This window comes from Aythya marila, assembly GCF_965140915.1.
Source record: "Aythya marila genome assembly, chromosome: 22".
In the NCBI taxonomy this organism is placed as follows: Eukaryota; Metazoa; Chordata; class Aves; order Anseriformes; family Anatidae; genus Aythya; species Aythya marila.
This window is the reverse complement of record NC_139063.1, coordinates 2,751,625-2,774,745: the sequence shown is the minus strand read 5'-3', so window position 1 is coordinate 2,774,745 and position 23,121 is coordinate 2,751,625. Positions and strand designations below refer to the sequence as shown.

Sequence of the window (23,121 nt, the reverse complement as noted above, 5' to 3'; positions counted from 1 at the left end):
CTGCGTCCCCTCTGTGTCCTGTGTCCCCTGCGTTCATCCCACATCCCCTGTGTCCGTCCCGTGTCCTTCCCTGTGTCCTGTGTCCCCTGCGTCCATCCCATGTCCTGTATCCCCTGTGGGTCCCATGTCCTATACCCTACATCCCTTCTTGTGTCCTGCGTCCCCTGTGTTTATCCCACATCCCCTCTGCGTCCCGCGTCCCCTGCGCCCCCCTCGTGCCCCGTGCCCCCCTGAGCTGCTGCTGCGGTGCGCGCAGAGCTGGGCGCAGCGGTGCGTGTGCGCGCGTGTCCGTGTGTGTGTGCACACGCCTGTCTGTGCGCGTGTGCTTGTGCTTGTGCTTGTGCTTGTGTGCGTGTGCGTGTGTGTGTGTGTGTGTGTGTGTGTGTGTGTGTGTGCCCGCGTGTGCACGCTCCGCGCCGGGGCTTTGTGCGAGCTGCGCGCAGCAGCGGTAGGAGGGGACAGAGCCGCTCCGCACCGCACCGCCAGCCCCGGCTCCGCAGGTGCCTCCCGACCGCCACCGGCACCGGCCCCGGCCCCGGCGGGACGGGAGCCCTACCATGAGCCCCGGGCCGGAGCCCCCTGCCCCGCTGCCCCTGGGGCCGTAGGGCCGAGCCCCCCCCCCCCTCCGCCCCAGTGCCCCCCCCGACGATGCCCCGGCTCTGGGCGGCTCTGGGCGGCGTGCTCTGGGAGTACTGCGCTGCGCTCCTGCTCGGCGGCTTCTGGGGCCAGGGCTCGCAGGGGATGCCGCATGTCATCCGGATCGGTAAGGGGGGAGATGGGGGGCTGCGACCCCCCGGGGTGGGGGGGACGGGGAGCCGGGGATGGGACCCCGGGATATGGGGGGGGACTGGGAAGGGATGGGGGGGGATATGGGGACACAGAGGGGACGCGGGGGGCAGCAGCACGGTGGCCGGAGCGGAGCGGGGTGGCCCGGGGGGGGTGGCCCCTGGTATGGGGCAAGGGGTGAAAGGCTGGGGAGGGAGCTGGGAGTGGGGAGAGGAGGGCTGGGGGCTGCTGGAGAGGGGGTGCGGGGATCCCGGAGATGGGGTGCTGTGCCCAGAATGGGGTGCTGTGCCCTCCCAGGAAGGGGTGCTGTGCTGCTGGACACGGGGATGCTGTGCTCCCGGGGAAAGGGGTGCTGTGCGCCTGAGAAGGGAGTGCTGCGTGTCTGGATGGGGGGATGCTGTGCCCATGGAGAAAGGGGTGCTGTGCTTTGGAGAAGGGGGTGTTGTGGCCCTGAGAAAGGGTGCTGTGCTTTCAAGAAGGGGGTGCAGTGCCCCTGGAGAAAGGGGTGCTGTGCGCCTGGACAGGGGGATGTTGTGCTCCTGGAGAAGGGGGTGATGTGCCCTGGAAAAAGGGGTGCTGTGCCCCCCAGATGGAGATGCTGTGCCCCGGAGAAGGGGGTATGGTGCCCCAAAATGGGGATGCTGTGCCGCAGAGAAGGGGGTGCCACGCCACGGAGAAGGGGATGCTGTCTTCTTAACGAAGGGGGTGCTGTGCCCCAGAGATGGGGGTGCTGTGCCCCAGAGACGGGGGTGCTGTGCCCCAGGAGAAGGTGGTGCTGTGCCCCGGAGAAGGGGATGCTGTGCCCCCAAGAAGTGGAGTACTGTGCCCTGGAGAAGGGGATGCTGTGCCAGTGCAAGCAGCGTGCTGGGCGAGTGGTGTCAAGGCTGCTGTAGCAGTGGTGCTGAGCAGAGGTGCAGGGCCAGGAGCAGCCCCTGGTTTTGGGGTCCTGCTGTGGGGTCCGTGTGCCCGGTACAGGGCTTGGGCTGTGCTGGGGGCCGAGGCTCGGAGCCCCGCAGCAGGAGGGTGCAAGCAGCTGCCTTTGCCGCAGCCGCTGCTGGGGGCCAGGCGTTTTTCATTAAATTGCTGAGGTTCTGGGAAAATTTAATTTTTAATAATGTTACATAAAGTAATTGCACAGATAACAGCTCGGGAAAGAGTCTGCGATCTTTCTTTTCTCTAATTAAAGTAGATTCTTAAGTGTGTCATGTAAAGAAAGTCTGATTTCCAGCTCCAGCCTCTGCACCTCGCCAGCAGCGCGCGTTCCCGGGGATTTGCTGCCTGCCCAGAAACACCGAGGACGGCTTTACCTGCCTGCTTGGGGAGCAAATCCTAAGCCAGGGAGGGAAACAAGTGGATAACAGAGAGATGTCTGAGTGTGCTTGAGGGAAAAAACGGATCTGATTTATCCCGGTGCAACTACACGGCAGCCCAGGGGAAGGAAGGAAGGAAGGAAGAGAAAAGGGAGCGCCCTGCGGGGCAGCTGCTGGCTGCCGAGGTGCCGTCACCCCTTGGAGGGCTCCGAGGGGGTCGTGGCCCAGAGCAGCTCACAGACTAGGGCCTGAGCCCCACAGGGTGACCGTCTGCCCCCCCACGGGCTTCTGTGCGGGGTGCTTTGCCCGCAGCCGTGGTGCTGTGCGCGCTGCAGCACCACCGATCGCGGTCGGAGCTGCCTGGGGGGCCCTCGGGGCTGCCCAGCTTCCCGCAGTGCCCAGCTGCTTGCTGTGCTCGGACAGACATGGGGGCTGCTGGAAGCATTTCGGGCAACAGACCCTCCAAAAAGGCTCCCCAAAAAGCCCCCGCTGCCACGGCCGGGGTGCTGCAGCGGCGCTGCGCAGGCAGGGGACGGAGGCTCAGAGGGGGACAGGGCGAAGTCAAGACTGGCGGTGCCGAGAGCCCTGCGAGCATCACCACGGCTCCAGGGGGGCGTTGGGGGCCAGGAGAAACCCCCAGGGCTCTGTCCAGCCTCCCGTGTCCTGCAGATGGATTCAGGGCAGGTGCAGGGCTCAGCGGGTGCGATCAGGCGGGTGCTGCAGCGCGGCCTCGCTTTGTCCCGGAGAAACGACGGCAAATTCAGCCCCTGAGGACACCGTCCCTCGTCAGGAGGGAGAGCAGGGACCTAAAAGTCAGGGGGAAGCTCTCGGTGGGGCTGCAGGGAGCTCTGTGTTCACCTGTGCTCTCGGCTGCAGCTGGAATAATTCTGACCTCTCTCTCAGTTGGCTGGGAAATTGCAGCTTTGTGTGTCCCCCCCCCTCGCATTAATTTGTGCAAAGCTGCCCTGGCTTTCAAGTAATTCGTTTAATTATTAGGCTATGCCAAGACGCGGGAACAATTGCATGAGAATTGTTTTAAAACGGCAAATTAAAGCAGAGGGAAAACAGGTAACTTTTCAAAGCGCCCTTTTTCTCTGTGAAGCTGACTATTAAAATAAATACAGTGGCGTTTTTTTATCTACAAGAGATAACTAAGAAAAGAGAGGAAAAGCCAAAAGCGCCCTTTTTCTCAGAAGTAAAATATAAATATTTAATCTGCACATCTAAACATAATCTACACGTACAAAGAAAACCTATGCCTCATTGCTGGATTTTTTTTTTTTTGGCTAATAAGTAGGAGTTTGCGTCTGAAGCTCGCTCAACAGCTGTTTAATTATTATGCAATCTGCTAAATATTTGAGAACGCCGGAGCAGAACGCAGTGCCCAGGTCTGCGCCGTGCTCCTGGTGCTCGGTCTGGTGCCGTGTTATCCTGGTATAAGGATGGATAAGTAAGGATGGGAGCGCAGTTACTCCACCTTTACACCGCCATGGCTGGGAGCCTTACTCTGCGTTTACACCTCCGGGAGCAGGCTGAGATGCGCGGATTGTACCCGTTGTAAACACCACACCGAGCGGCTGGGTATTTGCAGGATCATCCCCTCGGTGAGCGCACGGCGATTGCTCTACCCACGACATCCTGCTCAGCTCTCCTCCCTCCTGCTCAGGGGGTGGCTGTGGGACCCCACCAGGGACAACCGGGGGCTCGGTGCCGTTCTGAAGGGCCCCAGAGGGGAGGCCTGGGGTCAGCATCACGCTCCCCAGCCCTTGGTGTTGGATGGTGCCGTGATCCCAAGCGCCCAGCTCTGCTGAGGCACCGCCAGGAAGGACTTGGCGCCGTGAGGGATGGCCTGCGAGCAAAATGCATGCATGGATCAGACGCGTGCCAGCGACGTGAGATTAATAAGGGGTTATAAAAACCAGACAGCGGGGGCAGCCCGCCCCATTCCACCACTCGTGTGTGTGATCTTTGGGGCTGTTGGCACTCGGGAGCTGACGCCCAGGCGGTGCAGCCCAGCTCTTGGTGCTTCCCTCCCTGTGGAGGCAGCAGCAGCGGTGGCCACACAGAGCCCCCAGTGGGTCCAGCACCGTGGCCCCCCCAGCCCTGCACCCCCTCGCCCTTCCTCTGCTGGAGAAGCTTGGCCTGGAAGAGATTTCATTTTGCTTTCTACTTTTTTAAAAGGAACCACCTGCACCTCTGGCTTTTTGCTTTTTTTCTTTCTATTTTTTTGCCTTTTTTTTTTTTTTTTCTATTTTGCTTTGGTTGGTTGATTGTTTTTTTCATTTTTTTTCCCTACGATCATATTGCTGCTGATGTTTGCGACAATAATCATACATCAAGAGGTTCTGAAACTCCCCCTCTCGCCTCGCTGAAGTCTCCATGCACGGGGCTGGGTTTTGGCCGAGCTTTACCTGAGCAGCCCGGGTTTGGTTCTGGCTGCCTCCTTTGAAGCTCCGTTTGCCTAGGAAAGGGGTCAGGGCATCGATTGTTTGTGTGATTTGCAAGTAACACAGAAAAGACAATCAAATTGGATTGGAGTCTGTGCGGGAAAAAAAAAAAAAAAAAAAAAAAAAAGCATTGATTATTTTGTAGAAATAGGCAGAAAACAAATTCTGCGGGCAGTAATCCTCCGCCGTGCGATTGGCTTTTCTGAGGCTCGTTCTGCCTGCCTGGAATTTTATTTTGCAATCACCTTCCCACACTCTGCAAATGAAGTTTCACATTAAAAAAAAAAAAAAAAAGACAAAGCCAGGCTTTTCCAGGCTGAAAAAGGCAGTGGGCAAGGGCTGGGGACCGCAGTGTCCCCAGGTTGGGGAGCCAGGAGCCCCAGATGGGATCAGAATTTGGAGCACGAGTGCCCAAAAGGGGAGCTGGGGCCGAGCTGCAGAGCATCGGGACCCCTCCTGCCACTTGTGGGGTCAAGTGCTCACATGGGTTTCTTTGGGATTCTGTTTTCTGCGTGTTCACTGCTGCAAGTAAAGTGCTTTTTTTTTTTTTTTTTTTTTCTTTTTCCTATTTTCTTTTCCTTTTCTATTTTTAAATCACTCGATTGCCTTTGTGGCTTCTGCAATATTTCGGTTTGTCCTCCCGTGGCCGTACACCCACTGCTCCGGCACTTGGTGGCTGATGAAGTTATTTCAGGTCATGAGATGCTTTGTGTGTCAGATAACGTATTCGAGTAATTTCAGCAGGATATAAGGACGGCAGTGTAAATTGTTTGGTGGTAAATTAATTCTGAATACATTTGAATAACAATGTTACCTCTTTATCGCAGAATAGTCTAATTATTTGATCTTGGCATCCTCTTGAGAACTTCATGCAGGAAATTAAGATCAAACCGCAGAGCAGAAAAAAAAAAAAAAAAAAAAAAAAGAGCCCCTCATTCATCCTGGGGGAAGGAGTGCCGCCAAAACACACAGCCCTGCTTAGTGCTGGGCTGCTTCCTCGGACACAGCGCGTGCTTTCTCCTGGCCGCGTGCCCAAAACCCGCAAATTTCTGCAGAATTTGGGGGCTGGGGGTGGCTCGTGGGGGTGTGCAGGGACCCTCCCTGCTCTGTCCGTGCCGCCGGGAGCCCCGCACTCAGGCGGCTCCGCGGTGAAGCCGTGCGCTCGCCCCGCGCTGCCGCTTTCTGCCTCGTCACCAGCAGGTGCAAATCCTGAAATCCACCGCTCGGCACTTCATTTCTCTGTCTTTTTTTTTTTTTTTTACCAACGGGGCCAAACGGAGGCTGGTAGCACGGGAAGATTTTTTGGTGAAGCCTTCGTGATGCAGTCCTGCACAGGACAATACAAAAGGGATGGGAGCAAAGCTTGTCTCGCCCCGGGAAGCGAAGCGCTCCTCGGGCACGGGTCGGCAGCCTCGCCAACTTCGCAATCCCAATGCAATGCTGCTCTTCCCTCTCCCAGCTCCGGGCCCCGCAGCAGCAGAGGGCACTGTTCCTCGCCGCTCCTGCAGCTGCAGGTGGGAGGCAGCCGCCTCGCCGGCCACCCTCCTGCCAGCTCCTGGGTGCTGCTCGCCTGTGCCAGCAGCCAGCAGCAGCTCCGTGGAGTGGCTCTGCCCGAGGAGCCGCTTCTCCGGGGTGTTTTGGGGAGACACAACACCAAGGAAAGCCCGGCCCCATGCAGGCTGGCTGTAGCAAGCTTTAAGCCTCTTAATCCTCTGTATTGCATTTCTCCGCCCGTTACGCTGTGCAATCGTCTTTCCCTCTTTCTGGCTGGAGGTTTAATGGGATGCTGTCTAGACTCCTTTTCTTTCCTTTTGTTTTTTTATTTTTTTTATTTTTCCCTTTGCATAATTAGAAACCGGAGCGGTTTAAGTCTCTGGGCAAGTCAGGAAACAAGCAGAAAGCACCAGAACTCGATGGGCGTGGGGGGAGAGAGGCAAACGATGAAGAGGAGCTGGGGGCTGAAGGCGAGGCTAAAAGCTCTGCTACCAGCGATGCTGCCAGCCAGAATACACATGAAACGAGCAGTGCTGGCTGGCAGAGCTGCTGAATTTCAGCTGCTGCGGCTCTGCAGAGGCTGCTGTTAGTGGGGGCTGCACAGGCAGCTGCAATGATCCGCTGCTGAACAGCGCAGGCTTGGGGGCCCAACTCGAGGCTGTGTTTTCAGACAGGAACTGTATTTTTGGGCAGGGATAGTTTTTTCAGGCAGGGATGGTCTCGTTTTGGATTATGTAGAGGGGATCCAAGCATGTCGGGGTGGCACAGTACTACCGATGTTCATTAACAGTAAAAGCAGATAATGTGCTGGTGTTTAGTGCTCCTAATAAAGCCCCAGATGGATTCAGGTCGTCACTGTGAGGATGAACCACCTTGTCCGTGGCTCCTTGAAGCACAGCCAGGCCTTCTTGCTGAAGTCACACCAAGATTAACACCAAAACAAAGAGTATTTGCACCTTGGATTAGGTGTAGTCAGCGCAGGTACCACGTCAGCAAAGCACCCCCAGCTAAAAGTCTTTAGCCATTGACATAAAACCAACTAATATCAAGGAAATAAAGTAAACACCCCAAAATACAGAATTGCCCAGGTGAATTCTTGAATGAGCACCTTGCTCCTGGCTGGAAAATGGGCACCGGGGAGCCCCGTAAGGGGCCCGCAGAGTGCCAGGTGCTCCAGCAGTGAGCCCACACCAAGGCTTTTGAGGCTGATTGTTGAAATTAACCTTCCCCATCCTCGACATCTGCAAACAGCAGCTTCAGGAGCTTTCATTAGTGCCGCTGTGGTGGTTCAGGTTATCAGGGTGGTTGGTGATGTCCAATAAGGAGCAGGAAGAGGCCATCAGCTGCTCGCACATCGGCCACGGGGTCCTCGTTAGCGGTAATGACGTTTGATTGCTGCAGCACGTCCCTTGTGCAAATCAGGGCCGTAGAGGTGAACAGCCCAGCTCTTTGAACTCACCAGCGCCCAGGTGAGTAGGAACAGAAGCCGTTCTTAAAATAACAAAGCTAGTACTGCGGAAGCCAAATTTGCTTGAAGACGTGGAAACGCGGCGCGAGAACCAGCGCGAGCTGTGGGCGGCTTCTCCCCCACTTTAATGACTAGATGGCTGTCATCTCTTACTGATCTCCGGGATGAAACAGTAAATAAAATCTGGTATAACCCACAAATTTAGCTGAGTTATGACTGTCTATTGGGACTGAAGTGTTAGACTTGGTGGTTAGTTCTGCAGCAAATTCAAAGCACTCAGTAAGTCACGGCAGTGATTTTGCATTCCACCCCCTGCTCGATGCCGGGCTGCCTGGCTGCAGCCTTAGGTAATTTTCCCTGGCTGCAGCAGAAGTTGCATGCTGAAACGGGGCTGGTTTTGTTACCAACAGAGCAAATGGCTACAGCACCTGCTTAACTCAGGACCCCAGAGCAGATCTGCAGATTTTCGGGCTGTGCTGCCCGCCTGAGCCCTGCCGGGGGCTGTGCTGGGGGGAGCACACCTTGCAGACATCCACCCGAAATGGTGTGTCCTCGCCCCATGGTGCTGGGGGCTGGAGAAGCAGAGGGCTCTGCTCAGAGCCCTATAAATAAAGGGTTTCTGCAAATTGAGCAGGTGCTGCTCGGCCTGAGTGTCTCTGATTCACGTCCTGCTAGAGGTGAATTATTAATCTCATATATTCTGCGCAAAGACGGCTGGTATCTATCTTCTAGTAAAAGCCTGAGCAGATCGAGACCATTTCCTAATGGTTTCGGTAACTATTTGCTTTCTTACCTCCATTTAAAGAGTTCTGACAGCATTACAGGACTGCTGCGGGTTGGCTGACAGCCTGACCACAGCACGGGCAGCGAAAGCTTCTGGGTCCTCCATGGTGGAACGAAGGAAAAGCTCTCCCCAAAGAGCTCAGCATCAGCTCTCACCTCGGTGCCTTCCCTGCCCGCCACCTGGCAGCATGGCCAGCACAATGACTTAGCCACAAATTCATTTTCCTGCAGCATTTGGTGTTTCAGCCGTCCGGGGTGGTGTCAGATCCCCTGCAGGACGTCCTGCAAAGGTTTCCATCACCACCAACGCTGCTGCTTTGTGTGCTGACAGTCACAGGCGTGTTAAGGCACCAGGATATGATCTAGAGGTTTTTAGAAACACCTGAGCTCTGCAAGATCCTAGCCCTGACCTGCAGAAATATCTGTACTCTTTCCTGCAGATTCCTGTTACAGGAAGTTTATCACAGACTGTTTCAAGTGCTTTTCCCTAGGGGAAGCATCCAGCCACCAGGCATTTCCTTTCTAAAGCACGGCTGTTATCTGAGCTTTTGCTGTTGTTTATTAATACTGCTGTAAGGCATTCCGACGACATGCTTTGCCTCAGTTTTTTAGAAGCCTCTCCCTTCACCTGTTTCCTCCTTCTTCCCTTCGGAAGCAGATGTAAGCTCACCATGGAGAAAAAAAAAACACAAGAAAACCAGCTAGAAACAGACCCCAAAAACCTACCGGCCAGATCCCTAGAGTGACAGAGAGGCAGGTGGTTTTTCTGAGCCACTTTTCATTTTGATTTCCCTTTATCCTCCCTTTCTGCTCCAATTCTTGTGATGCTCCTGCTTCCTCTGCCCGTCCCCTCGCTGCACCTGACCCTCTGGCCCTGCATCGGTGCCATGCATCGCGCTGCAGCACCGAGCCCAGCTTGGGGCAGGTACAGCCACGCTCGTCTTCACCAGGCTTTGAACCCAGGCCTCTCTGCAGCCTCGGATTTGATGCTGTGTTTCGGGGCTCTTTCTTCCTTTGCAGTGATCTTCCCTGGCTCCCCAGCCTGGCAGCAGGGCAGTTTGGGGTGCCCAGGGCATCCTGCAGGACTCCCACCTTGTCCTGCTCCACTCTCAGCATGTTGCTGCCCTTGGGAAGGGCTCAGAGCAGTCCCACAGCCCTGCACCGATGGCAGCTGCAGGTGTGGGCACTTCCCAGAGAGCCTGGGCAGGAGAAGTGGGAACAGAGCGGGCAGGAACACAAGGCGCTCTTCCTTCACTGGAGGGGCAGTAAAAGCCACGCATGGTTAACCTTACAAGTGGAGGCTGCTTCTTTGCCTGCACAAGGCAGGTTTATAATGTTTTCCCTTTTTTTTTTTAACACTGGGTCCTTAGTGCAGCTGGTGATGTATTGATTCAATCCATTTCCTTATTGACAGAACCACAGAATCATAAAATCAGAGCGTGGGTTGGGTTGGAAGGGACCTTGAAGCCCACCCAGTCCCAGCCCCTGCCATGGGCAGGGTCCCCTCCCACCAGCCCAGGCTGGCCCTGAACACCTCCAGGGCCGGGGCATAATGCACTGAAGTGCCCCATCAGTGCCAGATCATCAATCCAGATTGTGATTTTAAGTGTGCAAGAGTACACATCTGCGTACTTGGATATATATTTTCACCCTGCACCACGCCGTGTCATTGTCAGAGCAAATACAACCTGCCTCGCTGTGTTCCCTTTCCAGTGGCTTTTGTTTATGGTGTGTAAAAGAAAATCACGACGTTCCATTACACCTTGTAAGTTTTACGGTACTTGAGAGGTTTATGCTGTATGAATGTAAAGGGCAATGCAATAATGCAAAGGGCAGTGAGACATTTTTAAGCACAGACGGATACACAAGGAGCTGCAGAGATAAATCTGGGTGGATAATCATCCCAAAGTGTCTCTCCTGTTTATGGGATAAAAAGACATTCACTGCAAATCGTGCTCCAGGTCACTTCTGCCCTGCTTTCTGGCTCTGCTTTGCATTATAGGCTGGCTAAATTGTTCTTAATCGTGATCTCTGCCCTGGCGTGCAGCCCGGTCTCTGCTGTGTCCTGCGCACAGCGCTCACCCCGGGGTGATGCTGCAGCTCCCCATCACGGTGTGGCATGTTGGTCTTGTCCGGTTCAAGGACTTGTGCACAAGGATTGCTTTGTTTGTTGTCCTCTGTGAATTAGGAAGGGCTCATCTAAACAATTAATGACGGGAGGAAGCAAAAGGAGTTGAAATTACCACGACTGATGCTCACAGAGAGTTCAGATGAGAAAGAAGAGCCAGGGTTCAATGTCTCCTCGCTGGCTGGGTGTTCGCTGCTCCGTTTGATATGGGCAGAAAATTGCCTGTGAGCACAGGTCAGGAGTTTTGGCAAAGCGGTGGTCATGCTAAAACATCAACTTCACAGCGTACTGCTGCTCGCAGAATTTTTAAATGGTCGGTCCATGAACCCTGCTCCAATTTGAATGCTCAGAATGAGGCACTTGTAAGTAGAATACGAGACAAAATGTCATTACTTTCAGAGGTCACACTGGGTGGTACACACGGGTCACTGTTCCAAGTACTTCATGAAAAATCTCATTTAATGTTTTGTGAGCTCACAACATCAGAACCCCTGATTTTTTATGCTATCTCCATGTGCTCAGCACTTTCTGCTGCGGGTGAGGATTTTCCCTTCATTACATTCAGTTCTACCAGCCTGGCACAGAGACAGGATTTTCCTGGCCGCAGCCATCTCACCACAAGTTGGGAACTGAACTGCAGGCTGAGGTCCCGAGGTGAGGAGCTCCCGAAGCAGCAGGCGCAGGCTGGCTCCTGGGTCCCCACCTGATGGCAGGGGGGTGGCATCGCTTCAAAGACCCCTGCAGTCTGGATGCCATCCCTTCTTTTTCCTCCTGCAGTAATCCCATCACAATTCGAAGCTGTAAAAGGGAGGTTCTCAGTTTAAATTTCTGGTCTATAAATTCTTTAAAATCTTTTCTTCCCTTATAGGGAAAGAAAACCATTTTCGTCCTCATTTTACGCACTTTTCTTCTTACAAAGTTTTATTTCTGCATGATCAGATTTTGTCATCTTTACTTTGAAGAAATTCAAAGCGAACCCTTGGACGTTTAGCTTCAGGGTGCTATCTAGGTCTGCCTCCTAATATTTGAATGGAAATTGGCACTTACATTTCTTTTCCTGTTCACCTCCAACATGGGGAAAGGGTTGTCCAGAAGGCATGCTGCATGACGTTAGATGAAGCTGGTAACATTTTTTAAAATATAGAGCTCGTCTTTGCGCAGGAATCAACTTCAATTAAGATTTAAGTTATAAATAAAAACGTTGAATAAGAACAGTTCTCTGCTCTTCTAGCAGCTACCTTCAGCCCGTGATGTGTTTCCGTAGACAAGGCTGGGTTTGTACACACGCCCATCTGGCTGTAGGCTGCTCAGTAAGGCAGCAGTTATATCCTGAGATCCGCTTCTCCTTCATTTACTTCTACATTAATGCAGTGGTGGTGATTTGAGGAAAAACGTGGCACATTTCCATGTCTGCAGTGTAACTTTAGATCTTAAGTGTGGCAATCTGAGGGGCTGGCTCCATCTCCTCCAATTAGTCGGAGAGCAATGGCATGCTAAAATCTGAAACCCAGCCTGATTCGCACACCGTCCTCTCCACATTACAGATTCCCATTTAATTTTCACACTTTTTGGAGGCAATTCCAACCTGACTAGCTCCTCCCCTCATCCCTTCTCATCCCCCTGCCTGCTGCTGGGCCACAAAGAAGCCAACGACATTCATTTGGGATTGGCAGAGGGGATTTGTTGCTCAGCCCCGCGCAATTAACCCCCGCTTCCCTCCCACCAAAACGCCCCTTCAGTCTGGATGTCCAGCTCCAGCCCTCACCCTCTGGCCTCAAAAGCAGAGGGAAGAAATCATACAGTTGAAGTCCTGCACAAACCGTGCTTTCTCCTATTTTAGGACTAAATAAATAAAAAAATAGGATTAGAGTTAAGGTTGGGTTAGTGTTAGGGTTGGGTTAGGGTTAGGGTTGGGTTAGGGTTAGGGTTGAACCGCATTACAGAGGTCACTCTATGTAGTTACAGACCTTCGTGTGTTCTGCGAGTTTTTGTGGGAAAACCTATTTTGGTGTGAATTATGGAAGTTTATGCCGACAGGATTGTAATTCGTAAATCATTATGACAGCTGCATTTTGAAAAAGGCACAGGGAAACCTGAGTAATAAAACTTGCTATCGAGGGAGCAGACTTGTGGGTCCTGGAAAGAATTCTTGTCCAAGGGTTGTTTATGATTATTGCAAAATAAAATGTGTTTTTGCATTGTTATTGCTAGCACATTACCTGTAACCCCACTAGGGAACTAGTAATTTTTCCTTTGTGGCCATGCTACTTCAATTTAATTTTTTTTTTCTATATACAATTTTCTGACCAGATAAGCCATCGCTTTTGATTTATAATAACAATAATTATTTCTAAGTGGTCAAGATGCTGAAGGGTTAACCACCCTTTGATTTCAGCTGGCAAAACCCAGGCACTGACAGTGATGGATGTCAAGGGGGGAACGGCTGGTGGCGTACGTGCCTTTTTTTCTCTGGTTTGCTTTAGCGGTGCTAACGGACTCTAATGGGGAGCACAGATTATTTATGTTCTTCAGCACTTCCTCATTAATCTCACACTGTACTTGGTTTGGAGATTCCTGATTTCTTTGTTTCTTAGTTAGCATTACACACTCAACAATGCCGAGCGGTGGAAATGACTTCGGAAAGTGCAATCCATTTGGATTCCCATTTGGAAGTAAAATGATGCAAGAACGCGAGAATGCAAGAACGGAATCATGGCATCAAAGCCTCACCTGAGAGCAACAATCGTGGGGATAATTAACCCTGAGAGGCTAGCGAGGATGCAGGATTGATGCCCAGGGTGGCATCAAGTGGTGACCTCCTCTAAATACCTCTGCATGCCATGGATGGGGATTTACTGGGACTACAACAGAAATTATGGCTGGAGCAGAGCAGGACAGAGCTCCAGCAGCTCTTGCCGTCATTTCCCTGTCCAGAACATGCCGGGGATTTTCCTGCAGCCACTGCTCCAGGGGCAGAAGCCCGTGCCCACACTGTGAGCATCTCCTCCAGGGCGCCGGGAGGGACCCGCGCACACCCCGCTCCTTCTCCAGGTGCTGGCAGTTGGCTGTAACAACCCTGCCTGCAAAAAGCAGCAGGAAACTCAAGATCAACCTGAATATGAAGGTGAAGCGAGTCCTAAATTATTCATTGCCATGGTTACCGGGATGATTACACCTGTTGTTTCCGATGTGCTACCTCACAAGGTCCCCCCAGTGCAAGGTGGTGGCAGGGGACCACGGCCCCTCACCCCCCGAGCTGCCCGCAGCCCCCAGACCCGCGCGCCCTGAGCACGCGATGCCACGTCCACGAGGTGCTGCCCATGGCAGGGACAAAACCAGCCCGTGACTAATTGCATCTCTGATGGCAACACAGCGATTTGTTAGAGCTGCATTTCCTTTACAGCCTTTCAAAGCCTTATTTTTAGAAAAGTATTTTTTGATCTTTCGCTAGCTCTCATTGCGCGCTGTACCAGGCTCCCCGCTTGGCTTTGAACAAATGACTTTGCTCTTCTGGGCTTCAATTCCGTGCTTGCACAGGAGGGCTAAGCCCATTCCCTGCTCCTCTGGGCTGTTGGAATTGGGGGGTTTAAGGCCTGTGACATGTGTGTGCAAATAGCTGAGACTTTGGGGTCTTGGAGGCAGAGCAAGTAGACGGGAGCAGGCACAACCCTATTAAGTGGTGAAATAAGGAGATTACAACCCGGAACTCTCTCAGTTGAGTCGTTTTGAAAAAAAAAAAAATATAAAAATAAACATGTATCCTAAATATGCTTTACTGCTTATTTAATGTAGATTTAAAAACTTGTTTATTGAAATTTAACAACTGTTTACTCAATATAGGACTGTAAAGCCTGAAAAACATACTCTTAATAATCCCTTGGTATTTAACTAATGTACAATAGCATGTGCTATTACATCCCAATTAACTCCCTATTCGAGACACTTCATTAAAAAGGAGGCTGGCTTTAAAGAAAAGTTAAAACATCATTAAAACATCATTGGCTCCCCATCACTTGGCTCCCCCCCAGGATGCAGGGTTCTCCCTGCCGGTGCTGGGGCTGAGCGGTGCTGGGGCAGCCCGGTGGGGGCACGGCCAGGAGACCGGCCTCTGAAGGGCTGGGGTGGAGGCTGGCAGCCAAGACAGTGCCCTCGTGTTGCCCTCGGGCCCTGGAGGCAGCTCCCTGCCCTATAAAGGATGGCTTCGACCCCATGGAGCAGCAGGGCCGAGGTGCGGGCAGCAGGAGGTCGTGGTGCGGATATTTTACGCTTTCTGGATGCCAGAGCTCTGCAGGGACTGAATAATCCCACTGGGGTCTGCTAAGGTTAAGAACACCCCGCAGAAACAGCAACAGCAGCTTGGGTTTTATCACTGTCATGGGCCACGGCACAAGGCCACCCCCCTGCAGGACACAGCCACCAGCCTCACGGCCCCTTTTCTGTGCCAGGAGCGCTGCGGGGGAGCAATCCTGGAAGCTGCACCAAGGCCACAATACAGAGCAATATTTAAGGGAATCTTGGAAATTCGCCACTGCTGCCACCCCTGCTGGGTGCCCGAACGGTGCCCTGCCCTGACTTGCCCTGCAGTTGGTAGGAATCGAGCTGGCAAATTCAGCCCCGTATCCTTATCCTGCCCTGTGCCAGGCTTCCTCGGGCAGCCCGCGTTAGCCGGAACCCTCGGGACATTTCCGTCTGCAGACAGCTGCTTGCCATCCAGCCAAGAGGCTTCTCCTGCCTCTCTGGCAGAAAAAATCCAGCCCCCCTCTAATTCCGGCGTGTTTGAAATGAGAAGTGACAATAGCTTTGTGCTAGCTCCCCAGCATGATGTGATGTTCATTTGTCTAAGTGCATTTTTGGGTTTTAATTATCAGCCTGAGATTCACAACTAAGGAGTATGGGGGCCCCACAAGGCATGCCTGACTGCTTCAAGGATGAAGTTTGTTTGCTCATTCAAGTGCTTAAATAGAGCTCTTAATTGTGTGCCTGATACTACAGCACAATGCAAAAAAAAGGGGAAAGATGGGGCAGTGGGATCCAGGAGCCTCAGGTACAAGTCCCACATCCCCGTTTCCTCCCGGAGGCAGATGCACTAAGAGACGGGTCTGCCACGTGGCAGCTCGATGGATTTTGCAGGGGATTTTGAGGCCAGCCCCGGTTTATGAGCAGCCCACTGACACATCGTGTACAAACCCTCAGAAAAACCCTGCTTTCCCCCATACAGCCCACAGCTGTATTTCATTCTCAGCCTAAATCTTAGAAGAGGTCAGCAGAGATTTCGGCAGGGGAACCTCTGCTCCCCCTGCAGCGCCAGCAGCAAGGCACCGGGGATGCCAGAGGAAAAGCCAAAAATGCCCTCCTCTTCTCTGGGATGCTTGGGTCTGGAGGGAAAAGCAGCTTCAAAGCGAAAGGGAAATGCAAACATCCACTCCTTTTGGGTGTTGTTGCTGTTCCAACCCCTTTAAAATAATGTTTGGATTTCGTGTATTGCTAATTACATACACTGGTGTTCCGCGGTACTTAATGCCAGCCCGTGATGGATGCTCTGTAATCTTATATAAGAGAGAGCACATTTGTTTTCTAAGGCTAACTGCACACAATCTGTTATTGTATAATGCTGAATACTTCGAGGGTTGGTGCCTTTCAGCGTGGAGCATAAAAGCCAGGCCTCCCTGACAATAACCTTCATTAATCAGGCCTCCCCAGTCCGTGAGCGCCGGCGACCACGACGTCTCCTTTGTATGGCAAAGCTTGCTAGGATCCCACTTTGAAAAACCTCCCCCCGATCTTCCATTCTTTCATTTTTCTTTATTTGCTTTGGATGGGAAAACATCCTCCCGGTCCCTCCGCCACCGTTTGGGTTGTGTCCCCGACGTGGCAGAATTGCTGCTGCTTTTTGACGACCAGGCAGCTTAAGGGGAGGGGGGGAGGGCAAAGCAGCTGCAACTTGCTGAGAGGAGCGAACTTCACTTCAAGCGGATTCAGCTTCTTTTGTTTTTCACAAGAGCTGTGGAGTGGTCCAGAGCTTTAAAAAATGCGGCCACTTCTCCAGGCTCCTGAAACATAGGTTGAGGGGAGAGGTGTTCTCAAGGCTTTCCGGAGAGTTCGAGGCGCAAGCGAAGGTGGCAGGGAGCTGTGCCAGCGTCCTTGGGGACACTGGGGTAAAATCCTGCAGGAACCTCACCTTTGGTGCCTCACCTCTGGGTTAGGGACAGGGTTTAGTGGGTGATGGTGGTGGTAAGAGGATGGCTGGACCTGATGATCTCGCAGGGCTCTTCCAACCTTATTGTGTGACTCTCCTGGTTGTCTTGGAGTCCACGGCTGTGATTTTAGGTGCAGCCCAAAGTCGCTCTGAGCAGAAGAAAATCACAATATTTAGAAACACCTGAAAATGAGCCTGCTTGTACTGAGGTGCCTGAATATGTACCGTGAACAGGAGCACTGTGGCTGCAGCTGAACAGTTCGGACTTGGGCAGTCTGTAAGCCTGACCTCATCCCAGCAGTGTTTTTCTCTGCAAGGCAACCTCAGCGGTGCTTGCCTGTTCTCTATGGGCAGCTCCTCCGTGCAGGCAGAAGGAGCTGCTAGCCAAAATGATGCTAATTATTAGGCTGTGTCGGAGCAACTCGGAAAGTTGCTAGTAACAGCTATCTCGTGCCATTCCCATCATCAGAGCTTCAGCTTTAACTGCTAACTGTGGCTTCGAAAGAGCAGTTGGCTTCCAGCTCGGAGCCTCACAGTCGCTCTCCCAGGTTTCGAGATGCAGGGAAAGTTTTTGGGTGTTTTTTTTTTTTTTTTTTTTTTTGCACTGTACGTTTCAAATGCTTCATTGTCAAACTGGTTAAAGGCCCTTATTTATAAAATGTGTGCGTCTCTTTCAGCTTAACTGAAAAGGCATTAAAATAACTGCAGCTGTGGAAAGAATAATTACAGCGAGATTTTGTCAAGGACTCTCTTGTCTGATGTTGCCATCTGTGACATGGTGAATGCAAAGATCATTTTAAACATAGGCAGTTAATGTAGAGAATAATTTGAGAGCTTTAGATATTTATGGTAAATTATTTAACTTTATAGTTTGGTTTTATGGCCTCATTATTCCATGTAGGAAGGATCTCTGCATTCTCTGTTGTTCTGCACTTTGATTTTCACTTTGTGACGGAAAAGTACACCGCAGAGCAAGGAACACTTCACGCGTTTCCGAAATGTTTCAAGGAGACCTCGCATTAATCAGATTATTTTCATGCTCTTCACTATCATCCTTGGTGCTTTTTTTAAAAAAAAACCTTCAGGGAAGGATGTTGTTATTGACCAGGTGCTAATAGTCAGCCCTTCAAGCATGGCCGGTGACAGGGGCTTGTGAACACCCCATTTTCACATCAATTCTCTCCCGGCTCCTGGAATATTGGTTTTCAGACTCCCACGAGGACATTGCCGCATTATTTCCTTCACCAAGCCCCTAACTGCCAAATTAAGGGCAGGCTGCCCTACTGGCAGAGAGGAACTGGCTGCCAGAAACAAAGCAAAAAGGGAATTTGGCTTTCCTGATACGCGCTGCTCCGTCAGCGGAGCTCAGGCTGGAGGGAAGCCGGCTGTGCTAATTAATCAAATTAGGGCGCGAGCAGCCCGTGGGGGCCGGCTCCTGCACGGGGCGCTGGGCGCTGCTGTGCTCCCAGGGCTCTTCTGTCTCCTGCTGCCACTTCCTGAGAAGTCATCGTGTCCTGAAACAGGGCAGCAGCCCCCAGGGGAGCTCCCCCCTGCCCGTGCACCCTTCGTGCCACTCTCGGGGAGATTTCGGCTGCTGTCCCCAACCGGTTCCCTCTGCCAAGGAGGACGTACAGATGTATAGACACATATCTAAAGTGAACGAGTGGCTCTTAACGTGCGGTTGGGAGGATGTTTCTGCTGACTGAGGACAAGGTTTGCTCCTTCTGAGAGGCTTTAATGTGGCTACATGTGAAAAGCAGCGCTTCCCTCGGTGGTGCTGCACGTCGTGTCCTTAACCTCGCCGTGCCTCCCCCTGAGCTCCTGTGCCAGGCTCCCGCTGCAGCTCCGCAAGCCCAAGGACGTCCAAGAGGGCACAGAAGCCTTTTAGTGGATGTGAACTTCACAGAGGAATTAAGGTTATTTTTCTGGATGCTGAAGTTATGTGGCTGCAGCCCTCGCCTGGCCTCCTTTGGGACTTCCAACATGTAAATGGAAGGGGAAAGGCAGTGCCCCTTTCCGCCCTGCTGCCTTCAGCACCGGGTTCAAGCACACACGTGGATAATGGTTATCTCGTGGTGGAGACAGTGGGCAGCTCCAGACACCATCCAAGCACTCGGTGACTGCCAGAGGTGGGCAGGGGAAGGAAGGAAGGTTCCCTGCTTGCCCCTGGCTGTGTTGGTGACACGAGGAAACCTCCGGAGCCTCACTGTCCTCTCCAGGCTGTAAAGGAGTCGATGTCACATCTGGCTCCATCCTCCCCATTTCAGCACCGAAAACTAGACAGCCAGCTCCACCCGTTATGTACCTAGCTTCAGATGCAAATATTTGAGACCACGTGAAGGAAGATCTGACAAACAGCATTTGTGAAGCCCTGGAAGCCTGGCACTGCCAGGTGTGGGAGCAGAGGTTTGTTTAAAGGAGGAGTGATTTTGTGTGCACAGGTCTCTCGCACTGTTTGGTGAACTTGGGTGATTTGTGCATCGCTGGTAACCTGCCTGCAAACAAAGCACTCAGCAAGCAGTTCTTGGCCAGCTGCTCACTCCTCGTGCTGCAGCAGGTAAATAAGCGTGGTTTAAACACCGTTTCTCCCAGAGCAGATGTGCCTGCTCCTCTGTGTCACCTTCCCCTGCGTGCTGGGCCATGGGAGATGCTCCCATCCTGCAGCCCCTGGCACTAGCCAGGGAGCCCCAGATCACCCATGGAACCCGCACCCCACTGGAGCTGCCAGAGCTTCGGGCGATGAACACAGAGGCAAAAGCTGAAGCGATCCTGGGTTCCAAGAGATTAGTTTAGTGATGGGAATGTAGAGGCCATGGGAACATCTCTAGGCAGCAAAATGTGCTCATCGAGTGTGTGCTTCTCTTGCTTGGCATCCTTCAGTGCATGCAAGACCGAAGTCTCCACCCTTTGTCAGGTGAGAGGTTCGCTCGGTGTGTTGGCACCGGCATTACTTTGATGGATGGGCAGAGCAGCCTGGCGCTGGCGCTCGTTCCTGAGTATGAAGGGCTGTCTTCTGCTGCCTCCCAGTTTGGGTACATAAATAGAAAATCTAGGAGGTGTTTGCTCTGGAGGTGGAGCGAGAAGCCCTGGCGATGAATGGGGATGTGCAGAGCTGCCTCCCCCTGCCCGGCTCGCGTGTGCACAGCCCAAGGGGGCGGAAATCTCCCCGCGCCCTCACCCCTGCCTACTGAATCGACGTTTGTTCGCAGCCGGCTCAGCCCGTCAAGTGAAGATACCCTTGGCTCTTTTTAACACAGCGCTGCTTAAAGATGTGTCTTATGGGAAAAGCCCTTCTCTGAAGATCACAGAAGCCTGGCCCCGCGGGGCTCTGCCAGCGGCATAGGCTCCTTTTGTCCATACGTTCCTTTTCTCGGTGCATAAAGGCACAGATGGGCAGTCCCTGGAGGCTGCCATGCGGGGTCTGTGAGGACACGTGTGTGTGTGTGCATGTCAATACACACTTGTCTGAGAGGGAGAAGGGGAGCATGCATGGCTCCGAGCACAGCAGTAAGATGCACAGGGAAGTAACAAAAATTCCCAGCCTTGCTGCAGGCTTTGCTGTTGCCTCCGAGAGGAGTTTTCAGCTCGGTACAACTGCAGCGTGAAGGTGTGTAAATAGCTATTTGTGCACAGACCAGGCAACGCACAGCTGGCAGTCACCAGGCTCCTTGGTGAATTGGTCTTCCTTGGACCCGATGACCAGACATTAAGATAAATTTTTTGCTCTTCTGTTCCCACCGGTGTCCTACGGCTCCCCGGGGTCTGCCGACAGAAACACCGGAAGATTTGAGCTACTTTTACCTTCTCTGAATGTGACTTTGTAGCTGAAAATAAGGGAACAGGGGATAATGCAATGGGATCTGGCAGCTCTCAAATATCCATCCACATACCCCCTGGCCAAAGCACGAACCTCCCGCTACATCCAGCTAAACCTGGGAGACCAGAACAGGGAAATGAATATCTGCAGCCCACGAGGCTGTCTGCAACACGTGGACACGCTTTCATGGCCCAGCAGCAGCAGCAGGAGCCTCGGTCCCTGGCCCAGTTAGCAGGAGATGACCCAGCGCCTGTTGTCTACAAGTCCTCGTGCTCTTTGGTTTCTTTTCCTCTAGCTATCTTCCTCGTTAACTCAAATTAACATTCATAATGCAACATCTATAGGAACATGCCTTCCAGACTCGGAGACATTTCTGTTATGGTCAGGATTAATCACAAGGGATAACTAGAGTATTAAATGAAATAATTAAAGCATTATGACTCTAATAACCAAATTCATGGATATTAGCTTCCAAGAAAAGACAAATATCAGAACCAGAGAAGTTTTGATGGATGCCTCTGGCTGCATTTATTTTTCTTTGCATTTTCAATTCAAAAGCTCCCAAGCATCTGCCACAGCAGAAGAACTCACCTTAATTTGAAAAGGCTGGGTAGCAGACAAGCAGTGGGGCTGATAGAGCAAAGGGCTACTGCAGAAATACTTCATTAGTGGTGATAACGAGGGGACGGCAGGCACCGTGAGCTCTGGAATAGCAGAGGTGGGTTGTAAGGGAGAGCTCCTCCATCTCCCTGCCCCTCAGCAGCTACAAAACGCATTCAGGTGCCACCAAGGCCAAATCCCTACCCCGATTCCTTGTCCTCAAGGGTCTCCAGGCTCTGGCAGCTCCACTGAGGAGCTAACGCACGCACGGTCCCCTTCCTGCATCCCGCGTCCTTCTACTGGGGAATAAATGAAGTCTTAAAGTACTGTGCAACTGCAAATATTTAAAAATACCGACCATGGGTATTTATGAATGCCTGCAGAACACAGTGCTGAGAGCACCACGAGCTGCTGTTACGTCTGCCCGCGCATCTTCTCAGCCGAGGGAATGCAAAACGCTGCTGGGAAAGCAGACGCAGGCGCTGGTAGCTATTTGGTGCACAGCTCTCAGCACGGGCAGATAGCCTGTTACAAATGCAGTAACATTCAACATACCCAGACTAAGCAATTTCATCTTTTCAACAAGAAATATTAATTCTAGATAATAAATTAGGATTTTTATCTTACAATCCCTCAGTGACTTAGAGCACGGCCAAATTTATATTAATACTGCATAATTCCTCTATCAGGCAACAAAAGAAGAGTTCCCTTTGGTGTCTGGAAGCGGTTCCTGCGGTCGGTGGCAGGCATCAGCTCAGTGTGAACTACTAATGCGCCGTGCTCCACATGCAACCTCGCATCTCTGTTTGCAGCCTATATATGCTACTCGTTGGTATCGTTCAGTTCCCCAATAGAGATATGACTTACTGAGCATTTACACTTCACAGCGTGCATCCATATGCATTGTTTCCTGTGGACATGCAGCTCTCTTTCTGTGCCCCGAGCCCTCATATTCATGCGCAAGTTCCCCCCGCACAACGCCGAGCAGCAGCTCCCTGCTTTGTATTTGGGTGCCACTCGAGTCCCCTGCCTGCAGAATACATTACGCCACTTCAGGCCCTGAATTCCTTCACAATATTACACGACGAGAAAATTTGTGCAGAGTTCTGACAAAGCAGACAAAATCCAGTTGCAAATGCTGCGCTGTTTATTGATAGCTCCATAATACCGGCGAGGTGGCTTGCCAGACAGCTGCATTTCCTGGCATTTAAAAAGAATTCACTGTAATGTATTGTAATACATTAGCATAATAATTGGTAAGCATTCGCAGATGAATAGTTTACTGACTGATAGATTTTGTACAGAAACTGTGAAGGTTACGTGGAGGGTGAAAACATTTCACTGTGTCAATGAACACACTTAATTTTTCTGGAAGTGCTATTTAAATTGTGCAGTGCTGGGACATTAGCATAACAAAGACATAATGCATTAGTTTGTGCCGTAATAGGGAACACTGCCCTACAGTGCCTTCACCAGGTGACCCATAAAAGATGGGGGTTCGCAGTGTTCCTGTACCTGCTACTGGAACGTGGAGAGATTCCTCTCAACCTGCAGCCCCGTGGCTGCCTCCTGTCCCTGCACTGCCTTCTGCATGGGCAGAGCTGCCTCGGCACACTCTGCTTCCCTGCCAGATCAGGTCTGGATCCTGCTCTGCTTTCCCACGTCATCAAGTCTGGAAGTCCCTGCCACTCTCCTCCCCATCCCCTTCTTGTCCTAATCGCTTCCATCTCACACAATCACAGAATCTCACATCCCTTGGGCACGGACTGGGTTTCTCCCTGTGCACATTCATCAAGAACCACCCTGTGGAGGACCCCCGATTCCTCCTGCAGCTCGCAGCGAGCGCCCAAGCCCCAGCAGCCACAGGGCTTGAGGTGCCCAGGGGAAATACAGTCCCCTCTAACCTCATGTCATCTCCTCCTGGGATAACTTGGCTCCCACGTTTTCTCTGGGTCTCCTGCGTTCTTGGACATCCACAGATGTCACCTGCATCCCCTCAAGACACTCCTAACACTGGCAAATGGTTTGCACTCGCTGGCTTCTGCCTCATTCTTCCTTTCCTTCAGCCCACAGCAGGCTGTTGGGAGTGACA

The 23,121-nt window shown here is 52.3% G+C and overlaps 1 protein-coding gene across 1 annotated transcript in view; it reads left to right on the top strand.

Annotated features, from left to right (window-relative positions):
• The first annotated feature begins 617 nt into the window (after window positions 1-617).
• Window positions 618-23,121, top strand: part of GRIK3 (glutamate ionotropic receptor kainate type subunit 3) — a 106,267-nt gene continuing 83,763 nt past the window's right edge. Inside the window, exon 1 of the mRNA XM_082777786.1 lies at window positions 618-763. Within this exon, the coding sequence (XP_082633912.1) occupies window positions 649-763 (115 nt within the window). The 5' untranslated portion in view covers window positions 618-648. The remainder of the gene's footprint in view (window positions 764-23,121) is intronic.